The 11,313-nt window shown below is 36.4% G+C and overlaps 2 protein-coding genes across 2 annotated transcripts; one reads left to right on the forward strand and one right to left on the reverse strand.

Moving 5' to 3' along the window:
- Positions 1-653: 653 nt before the first annotated feature.
- On the reverse strand, positions 654-5,685 carry LOC107891760 (pentatricopeptide repeat-containing protein At4g18840). Its single transcript, XM_016816652.2, has one exon. It carries the CDS (start codon positions 5,683-5,685, stop codon positions 4,081-4,083), a length of 1,605 nt encoding a protein of 534 aa, XP_016672141.2. The 3' UTR covers positions 654-4,080.
- LOC107892605 (U-box domain-containing protein 17) lies at positions 997-3,264 on the forward strand. The gene has a single exon (XM_016817670.2). It carries the CDS (start codon positions 997-999, stop codon positions 3,130-3,132), a length of 2,136 nt encoding a protein of 711 aa, XP_016673159.2. The 3' UTR covers positions 3,133-3,264.
- Positions 5,686-11,313: the final 5,628 nt, after the last annotated feature.

An 11,313-nucleotide genomic window follows, 5' to 3' on the forward strand; every position in this document is an offset into this window, starting at 1 on the left:
TAGCTTACTTGATATGACATTTTGTGCCTCGGGATGAGAAGGCCTTTTTACATCCAAGTTTATCCAAGTATTGTTTTAAAAAATATGACATTAATAAAAAGGGGGATCGTTTTCAATTTTTACAAATTTTTGACGTTCGACTTTAAGACATTAATAAATCAATTAGGTATTAATTTTGGGCGTTTCGAGGGTGCTAACCCTTCCTCATACGTTACAGACTCTCGAATCCGTTTTTCTAAAACTCGTAGACCAAAATCATTTTTTAAGTGATTCAATCACATCTCAATAAAAGATTGGTGGTGACTCCAATTTTCATTTTTAAATCGACAATTAATTTTTTTCAAAAAAATAATTTCGATAATAGTGAATTTAGCAATATTTATCTCATTCCGCTCCATTATCATCCATTCGTGTCCCATCCGTCGGATTCAAAATTTTAAAAAATCTGAAACTATGGAGTCGGGTGGAAGCCGTCAGTTGGGAAAAATTTTCAATCCCAGAATAGAATGGTGGATGAGAGTGCCGTTTTTCTTTAGTAAAACCAAACTAAAAAGACAGCAAAGAAGGCCCAAAAAGTCAAAATCCTGGAAAAAGTTTTAACAGTCATTCATTTCTTTAAACAGTAGAGTAGGAAAATGAAAAGGAAATGAATGGACAATAATATATATGCATTTATATATGGATTTATGGAAAATTCATTTCATTTTCCTACATCTTCCTAAACGCGTAATCTCTTTTCATACAAATGATGATCTCTCTTCCGTTTCCACTTGTGTGTATAAATTAGAAGCTTTTTTGAATGGTTTAACGACCCGTTTTTGCTATCATATATACAAACATCCTTTGAACATTCTAACAATAACCCAGAACTAGAATAAGCCTGAAAAATCTTGGGTGTTCTTTGTTTTGTTTTGTTTTTTTCAATTCCTTTTGGATTTTCATGTCATTTGCTTGTTTTAGATTTACCCAGACCTTCGTTTTTGGAGCTTAACGATAATGGCGACGGCGGCTATATTCTCATCCATGAGGCGGCGAAGATCGCCGTCTGTGGAGGCGTTTTTGGCTCCGGTGGACTTATCTGAAGTAGCTCTCGTTCAAACCTTAGTAGCCATCTCATCGGAGCTTGTTTCTTGCTTTTCCGACAAGGTTTTCTTCTTTCAACGAAGGAATTCTCGGTGTTTGATTCGGAAAATCGAGGTTTTGGTTGTTTTGTTGGAGTATGTGAAGGATTCAGAATCTGGGTCCATGTCAAAGTTGCCATCAACAGCCATTTTGTGCTTCAAGGAGCTTTATTTGTTGCTTTACAGGTCAAAGATATTGCTTGATTATTGTGCTCAATCAAGTAAGTTATGGCTTTTGCTTCAAAACCCTTCAATTTCAAGCCATTTCCATGATTTGAACCAAGAGATTTCTACCCTTTTGGATGTTTTCCCATTAAATGATCTTGAGTTGAGTGATGATGTTAGGGAACAAGTTGAGCTGTTGCAAAAGCAGGCTAGGAACCCTAAACTTTATGTTGATGAAAGTGATGAGGGCTTAAGGGTTAAGTTGTTTTCATTTCTTGATGATTTTGGTAATGGGAGGATACCAAATCATGGGGATTTAAGGTTGTTCTTTGTGGAGAGGTTGTGGATTAGGGATTCCATAAGTTTTAGGCGTGAAATTGAGTTTTTGGAGGAACAAATTGTGAATCATGAAGGGGATATTGAACCTACTGCTTGTGTGCTTAATGGATTTGTTGCAATTGTCCGGTATTGTCGGTTTTTGCTGTTCGGTTTTGAGGAAGATGAGGTTCTGTTCTTGTCTCGGGGTCAGAAGAAACCAAGAAAAGGGTTGATTGCTCGAGAGATTGCCGATACCTTTTTAACTGTTCCAAAGGACTTCTGTTGTCCGATATCATTGGAGTTGATGAGAGATCCGGTGATAGTTTCAACAGGACAGACTTATGACCGGAGTTCGATAACTAGGTGGATCGAGGAAGGGCATTGTACTTGTCCAAAGACAGGGCAAATGCTTGACCATACCCGGCTTGTTCCGAATCGAGCTTTGAGGAACTTGATCGTGCAATGGTGTACTGCCCATGGTGTCCCATATGATCCACCAGAGACTAGGGATGCATCGGCAGAGTCTTTTGCCGCTGCTTGCCCAATCAAAGCAGCAGTGGAAGCCAATAGAGCAACAGCAACGCTTCTTATCAAACAACTAGCAGATGGATCTCAGGGAGCTCAGACTATTGCTTCTAGAGAGATTCGGTTATTGACTAAAACGGGAAAGGAAAACCGTGCTTTTATTGCAGGGGCTGGGGCAATACCGCACTTACGGAAGTTGCTGTCATCTTCAAGCCCCATTGCTCAAGAGAATTCTGTTACTGCAATGCTGAATCTATCCATTCATGATAAAAATAAACGTCTAATTATCGATGAGGATGGTTGTTTAACATCAATTGTTGAAGTCTTGAAGCTCGGACTCACAACAGAAGCTAGGGAAAACGCTGCAGCAACATTGTTCAGCCTCTCAGCAGTTCATGACTTTAAGAAGAGAATAGCAGATCAAGAAGGAGCAATTGAAGCCTTAGCAGGGTTGCTGAGAGTGGGAACCTCAAGAGGAAAGAAGGATGCTGTAATGGCTTTATTTAATTTGTCGACTCACACAGATAATTGTGCAAGAATGATCAAGGCCAGAGCTGTTGCAGAACTTGTAGGAGCTTTGCAAAATGAAGGTGTTGCGGAGGAAGCAGCAGGTGCATTGGCCTTAATAGTCCGACAGCCAATTGGGGCCGAAGCAGTGGGGAAGGAAGAAATGGCAGTGTCCAGGTTGATAACAATGATGAGATGCGGAACACCCAGAGGGAAAGAGAATGCAGTTGCAGCATTGCTCGAGTTGTGCCGCAGTGGTGGTGCCGCTGCGACTGAGAGAGTGCTTAAGACACCTGCATTGGCCGGTTTACTTCAAACTCTGTTGTTTACGGGTACAAAACGAGCTAGACGGAAGGCTGCATCACTTGCTCGAGTCTTTCATAGGTGTGAGAATACGTCCTTACATCCCAGTGGATTCAGAAATGGTAACTCAACTACAAACATTTCAACTTTCGGTGGTGATGTCTCAGTGCCTATGTCCTTATCAGTGTTGTAATGGTAGCATCATCCTCTGGTGTTGCCCTCCTTAACCATATGAGTTCCCATTTTTGTTGGTACCATATATACACATATAAATTCTTTCATTTAAATTTCAAATAATGAGAATAACAATTACAGAATTGAGATACCTGATGTGTTGTTTTAGCAATAAACTGGGATGTAATGTCCATTGAATTAGACGTCAATGATAACATATAGCTTTGCATTTTGATGGTGAAGCATATGATTAATAATACAAACACAACATAGAGGGCAAATTCTGATACATATCATCATGATCTCATCATCATAGGATTTCAGCATGTATGATTCAGGCATGTTATTTAGACTTGAGCGTGAATACCATATATCTGGATTCGAGAATGTATTTGATACAGGCATGAAATCATAGTTTTATAGCTAAGCGTCAGACACAAGTTTCAAATGCGGATATTTAAAAGGAAAGTGTAGAGTCAAAGCAACATAGAGCTGACCAAAATCGTATAACGCTTTTAAGTTTCTACATTTACACTAACAAACATATGCTTCTAATTTGCATCAGGCTACAACTTTAGCTTTAAATTCAAACTTTAAAGGGTCCATAAGTTGGTTTTCAATTTAATTTTTGGCTAGAAGCTACTTGACATGCAATGCAAGCATATATATGCAAGAAGAATATCTACCTTTACTTAAAGGCCTATGTCCATAACTCCATCAAAATCTGATTCCTTGGACATAATTTCCTGTCTGTCTCATGCTTTTTGTTAATTGAGGCATCACGGTTTTATCCACAAAAGACACATCCCCGTCGAACTCTAGCATACCATGAATGTGAGATTCATGACTCCTTTTCTACTGCAACTTCATTATGCACCATCAATTTGTTGTACACTACTTTTATCATTTATCTACAGAACTTCATTCCTACTTTCCAGCAGAATGGATTGATTTTTTAATGTCAGATTTATTCAAGAATCATTCCTTCACCAGCTAAGAACTCATGAACAACGCCATTTACTTCAATCATGCTACATCCAGGCTCCTTATTTACTTTCAGGGCCTTCATTTTTTTCCTCACATTTAAAACATCATCCCATCTTTTCAGTGCTGCATATGTATTAGATAACTGAACATAACCAGCACTATCTTGCGGATTCAACTCTAAGAGCTTCCTAGCAACATACTCTGCCATTTTCACATTACCATGGTTTTTACAGGCACTCAATAAGGACTCCCAAAGCACATGAGCTTCTTTCAGTTGCCTTGTTTCTACAAGCTCCAAAGCCTCCTCTAATAACCCGACCTGACCAAGGAGATCCACCATGCAACCATAGTGCTCAATAGCTGGTTCAATTCCATAATCATCAACCATGAGTTTGAACATCTTGCGTCCCTCGTTTAAGAACCTGGAACGACTGCAAGCAGTCAAAACAGCAATGAAGGTCACCTCGTTAGGTTCAAAACCTTCCGTAAGCATCTCTGAGAAAGTCTCTAATGCAGTTTCTCCGTAGCCATGCATCCCTAAACCAACAATTATGGAATTCCATGTACTAATATCCTTCTTTGAAGCATTTCTAAACACATTTACAGCCTTATCAATGTTCCCACATTTTGAATACATGTCAACAAGAGCTGTAGCTATAAAACCATTGGTGTCTATCCCATTCTTATCGATATAACCATGAATCCATTCACCTTGGCCCAAAGCACCAAGATGAGCACATGCAGACAACACATTGACCAATGTGCAAGTATCTGGCCTCACTTCCTCACGCTGCATATCTTCAAAAAGCTCCAAAACTTCATCAAAACGACTTGCATGAGCATAACCTGTAATTATAGCATTCCAAGACACCACATCTTTTAAAGGCATTGAATCAAAGACACTTTTAGCTTCTTCGAGTAACCCTGAACTTAAATACCCGGAAATCATGAAATTCCATGACTCCACATTCCTTTCATCCATTTCATCGAATAAACCACGAGCCAATCTTATGAATCCCGTTTCAATATAAGCGCTCAACAAAGCATTCCAAGAAACCACATCTCTGTCAGCCATTCTATCGAGAAGGCTCCGTGCAAACCCAAAATGCCCACTTTTTCCATAAACATGAATCAAAGTATTAGCCACGAAAATATCAAACCCAATCCCCAGTTTCAACGCCAGACCATGAATCTGCATCCCTTCTTCAACCCCACAAAACCCAGCACATGCCTTCAAAGCAAAAGTGAAACTGTACTTATCGGTCAAAACAGGGCCTCCTTCAAGCATTTGACGGAAGAGGAAGAGAGCATTTTCAGGGGTACGACTATTAGCATAAGCTCTGATGAGGGAATTGTAGGAGAAAGAGTTTGGGTCAGTAATGTGAGTGAAAACGGAGTGAGCGTAAGAGAGGGTGATGGGGTCGGGATTTGAGACGGCAAAAGAGATGAGCTTGTTTGAAACGAAGGTATTATTGGGGAAAACACCAGTTTTGAGAAGATGAGCATGAGCTTGGTGGATTTGGGAAATGGAAGACGCCATTTCTGTGAAGGGAAGTATTGGTAGCTGAGATAAGGTTCCACTCATTGTCTCTTGTATTTCTCTGTAATAAAGTGTACTGAAGATAAAGAACAGACATTGAAGACGAATGGCTGCTCCGAAAAAATATAAATAACACTAAACCATATAGACTAAACTATTACTAATTTTCAATTTTAAAAAATTACAAAAGGATTGTTAAATTATTCAAATGATTTTCCATTAAAAAAAAAGAGTTGGAAAATGATTGCTAAATTATTTAAAAAAAATTATTTGAGTTTTTAGAAAAAGGTTTAATTAACCACTTACAAAAGACGATTAATACCATGAATCAATATTCATCAATAAGTATAATATTCCTTAAATTTAAGTCGATTTGATGACTAGTGTCGAAGATTAAAGAATGATGTTGTTTGAAAAAAATCGAATTGTAAAAAAGAAAGAAAAGAGAATTTTCAATTGGTGTAGACGGTGCGAATGAAAAAGATAATAAGTCAATAATTTTAACATCCCAGTGACATTGGGTATAGTTTACCCTATAAATAATTGTTTATGTAACAAAATATTTTTAAAAAGTTTGATATAACAATTAAATATGTTTTGTGTTAGAATCCTATCATATGCAAGTGTTTTTTTAGGATACTGTCACGGGTCAATCAAACACTAATTTAGTTATGAAATTATTAAAATATCCTCTCATATTCAAATTAAGTTATTAAAATATCACATGTTGATTATGAAAAAGGTGATTGAAAGTTTTTGCAGCAATTCTAGGGACCAAGTCAATGTACAAAAAACACAGATTTTTTTTCTCTAAAAATGTTCCTAATGACTTGAAAGGGAACATTAGTTGTGGCCTAGGTTATTCACATGTAGATAACTTGGGTAAGTATCTAGGTGTCCCACTTCTACATTAGAGAGTGACTAAAGATACTTATTATTATATGCTGGATAATATGAGGAAAATACTAGCTGGGTGGAAAGCTAAGTTGCTTTTACTAGTAGGAAGAATTACTTTAGTGAAATCAGTTTTAGCGGCTATACCCATGTATGTCATACAATTGATAGTCATTCCAAAAGAAGTATGCTCTGAAATGGAAAAAAAATATTCGGAATTTGTTTAGGGGCACACTGGTGAGAAGAAAGGGATAAACCTTGTCAAGTGGGAGGATCTCTGCAAAGACACAAAAAATGGTGGTCTTGGGTTCAAGAAAATTGATTGTCAGAATGATACGTTCCTTATGAAGATTGGTTATAATCTTATCAGAAAGCCCGAGCAATTATAGATTCAGGTTCTTCGTTTGAAATATAAGTGGAAGGGCAATGCACCTATTATCTTATAGGTGGGTAATGTTTCTCGACTTTGGAAGGGTATTTGTAGGATCTAGAGCAAAGTACGGGAAAATGTTGTATGGAATGCTAGGAAGGGTTTAGACGTTGATTTTTGGAGAGATACTTGGGTGAATGAATGGTGTCCTCTAATGAATGTCTGTACACAACTCGAAATTATACCCATTGAACATGTTCCTATTGTGGAAGTGGTTTTGCCGAGTGGAGATTGAAACTGGGAGCTGATAAAAGATATGTTTTTACCACCTGTGGTTTCCTGCATTGCATCTTATAAGCCTCATTTTGTTAGTGATGTAGATAATTTTGTTGGATGGGGCAAGGATATCACATGTTTTCAATTCAATCTACTTATTCTTCCATTTGTGGAGTGGAGACGGCTAGGGGTGGAAAATCTGGCATCGAGTTTGGCATTTACCAAGACCTAAAAAGGTACGAGTTTTTCTTTGGCTAGCTTTTTAAAATAGGGTCCTTACTAATGAGAGCAGAGCAAGAAGGCATCTCACTATTGATGCAAGATGTAAAATTTGTGGACACTTGACAAAGAGCATTAGCCACGTCCTACGATTATGCACACCAGCTGTGGGTACATGGTTGGCGGTAATCAAGCAGGATAAGAGATAGAAATTCTTCACTATCAGATTAGAGGAGTGGATTGAGATTAACCTAATAGATCCAGATTGTTTTGCTAGCGATACGAATGATTAGCAGACCCTTTTTGGTGTTATTTGTTGGCAGCTTTGGATTAAGAGGAATAACTTTGTTTTAAATGATGAATTCATTGAAGGTGAGAGTGTTTTGGAGAAGAGCTACCAGATGATGGACAACTATCTTCAATCCAACTGTATCAAGTAAATCAATTGAGATAGAAACGTTCCAAAACTTACAAATCATTTAGATGGATTCCACCTGAAGATGAATGGCATAAGGTAAATACTGATAGTGATGTTAATAATGTGTTAGGAATTACTTCTACAGAGGGATTTATTTGTAACCAGTATGGAGTTTGGATTACTGGGTTTTCAAAAAATATTGGTTGCTGATTTATTACAAATGTGGAGCTGTAGGGTGCTCTTGATGGCCTTCAATTAGCATGGAACTTAGGGATTAAAATTCTGGTGCTTGAGATGGATGGTATTGAAGTAATTTAGTTTATTCAAACAAATTCAACTACACAACATCAATCTGCAGTGCTATGAGCTATAAAGGGTCTCTTACAACTTGATTGGATGATCTAGATTAAACATCTGTTTAGGGAGGGTAACAAGGTAGCAAATGGATTGGCACGAATGGCATCCTCAAGACTGTTAGGCAAGCTAATATATATGCTATAGTCAGATGAAATTCTACAATTACTGAATGATGATTATTCTAGAATGGCTTGGATTCGCTAGCCTACTTAAGAGCTTTTCTTTTACATTGTACCAAAAAAATTTATGAAATCCCAAGTTAAATGGCTTACTTGGATTAAGTCTTGGACATAGTGCACTTTAATTACTATTTAATAATTTACAAAATATTATTATTTGAATTTAATTATAAGAATATATAAATTTATTTTAAAAAATTATGAAAATATAAATGTCATAGAGCAAACCAACAATGAATCTATTTTTTTACACCCAATAATAACCTTGGTTGTCTCGACCATGAACAAGTTTAAATGTGACTAGACAACTTTATTTTAAAAGGTTTTTAGACTCGAGTCTAAGCTTGGCCTATTCAAATAGTCCATATCATTATTGAAAAACAATAAAATATTAAAAATATATTTTATATTCATATTCATATATTTATATTAAATTTAAATATATTTTAAGAATTATTTATTGTAAATTTGGACTAGGTCAGGACGATACAAGGATAAAAAACCCTTACTCAAGCTCAACGAGAGTTGAGATGGTCAAGTTAACTGGCCCATAGACAAGTATACATGTGACAAGTGTGTGTGATACATGACAGTTTCTTACCCCGTTTTACGAAGGGTTGAGATGAAAATATAAAATTTTTGGGTCAAAATTAAAATGCTTAAATTAAATTAGTACTTTTTTGAGGGGCCAAATTAAAAAAAAATTATTTGACCGAAGTCTAAAAAAGGTTAAATTGAATTTTTTTAAGTTTTGGGGCCAAAGTTAAAATGCTTAAATTAAATTACTACTTTTTAGAGACAATTAAAAAAAATTCATTTGACCAAAGTCTAAAAAAGGTTAAATTGAATTTTTTTAAGTTTTGGGAGGGGCTAGAAAGTCATTTCCCAATTAACCCAGTGGGCCAAAGTCCCTAGCTACAACCTTAACCTCCCGTATATCAAATAATAATATTTTATGATATAGTTTTTTCAAAAAAAAACTCTATATAATACATAGAGGAGGGATTTAGTTACGCCAATATAAAACAAAGTAGTTTTACACTTTCCCTAACTTATTGTGCTATTAATATTGTAACAATCAAATCTTGTATTTGTTAATATAATTATACCTGTCATGAAAATTTTCAAATCAATTTGATATTTTATTATATTGATCTAAAACTCTATCTATATTAATATATATTGAATGGTTGAAATTTTTTTAAATATAAAACAAATAATTAGAAATTTTTAATTTATGTCAAACTTGGCATGCATAATTTACATGAATGAAATATGAAATATGACGATTGAATTGTTAAAATATCAATCGTATAAAAGATCATAGAAGTACGTAAAACTTTTTAAATTTTACACCTGTGGAGGTGGATTCCTCTCCAATTCCATGGTCCTTAATCTCTCTCTCTCTCTCCCCACACACCCCATTTATCTATATAACTGTTGTCGAAACCCTTTTTTTTATAAAAGGGTCGACTTGGATTTTGAAAATAAAAACGAATACGGGAGTCGCCACCAATCATTTTTTGATGAGGTGTGATCGGATCACCTCGAAAAGTGGTTGTTTTTAATAAACGATTTGATTTTATTAAAACAACGATTTTGGTCCACGAAATTCAGAAAAACGGGTTCGAGATTCGGTTACGTATGAGAAAGGATTAGCACCCTCGTAACGCCCAAAATTGGTGTCTAGTTGATTAATTAATGTCTTAACGTCGAACTAGATTAATTAACAACATAATAAAAATAACAAAAAAGGGCTAATTCGAATTTTAAAACAAAGATTTGGGCAAAATCAGGAATAAAATAAAGGGATGGACCATTTTGAACGCGCGAATAACAAGGAGGGACTAAAAGAGAAATTTTCTCTTCCCTTCCAAAACGCCGTCGTTCCAGGAAGGACTAAATTGAAATCGTAAAAAAATTACAGGGTAAAAATTAAAAACAACTAAAAGTATTTGATTGTAAAACCATTAAAAAGTGGAGGGCTGAAAAAGCAATTAGCTCTTCCGCTAAAAAACACGCGGATCCTGCTTGGGTCAGGTCGGTTCTCGAGTCTTATGCAAAACGGCGTTGTTTTGGGACCTATGCGCACAAGCCAAAACGACGCCGTTTGGCCCCGCTATATAAATCAATTTTTTTTAAAACCTTCATTTTCACTTCCCTTCCCAAAAAAAAACCAAAAAACCTCTCAACCCCTCTCTCCCTCTCCGGGCACCAGCACAAAATCCAGCCATCGACCATCGCGCCGGCTGCCAATGCCGATGCCGGCACCGCCGTACACGACGGCCGGGAAGCCCAAAAAATTCCCTTTTTCTTCTGACGCACTCCTTTGGCTTCCTCGAGCACTCCGATGACGGCGAAAGAGGTAAAAAAGGTCTTCTTTTTTTTGTTATTTCGAAATAAATAAAAAATGATAAAATAATATATAAAAAGGAAAAAAAATCACTTTAAAACTTTGTTTCGGTTCTTATGATTTTCGAATAACTCTTTTTTTTACATTTCATTTAAAAAAAAACCCCTCTACAGAGATGATATTCGGCTTTTATAGCCAATGTTACATGTTATTTCTATTATTTTCCTTGCGTGTTTCTGTTGTTTGCGTGTTTATCGTGTTTTGCAGGTGTTGATGGAGTAGGTGGTTGGGGCAGTAGCAGTGACAGTGGTAGGGGCTAGGTGCGCCACTTGCGTTGATGATGTGACAGCGGCGGCGGTAGGGTTTCAACTTTTCTGAAACCCTAGTTTGACTTCTGTTGGGCTAGGTTTATTTTGGGCTGAATTGGGTTTGGGCAGTTAGGCTATTCTGATTTGTAAATTGGACTTTTTATTTGGTTTGTTACTGGGCCCGGGCGAAATTGGGCTTGTACAACTGTACTTATCATGCATGTAAATTTTGAATCGGTTCGATAATTTTATCATATTAATCTGAAATACTTTCTATATATATAAAAATTGTTGAAAGC

Source organism: Gossypium hirsutum, chromosome D09 (assembly GCF_007990345.1).
Source record: "Gossypium hirsutum isolate 1008001.06 chromosome D09, Gossypium_hirsutum_v2.1, whole genome shotgun sequence".
In the NCBI taxonomy this organism is placed as follows: domain Eukaryota; kingdom Viridiplantae; phylum Streptophyta; class Magnoliopsida; order Malvales; family Malvaceae; genus Gossypium; species Gossypium hirsutum.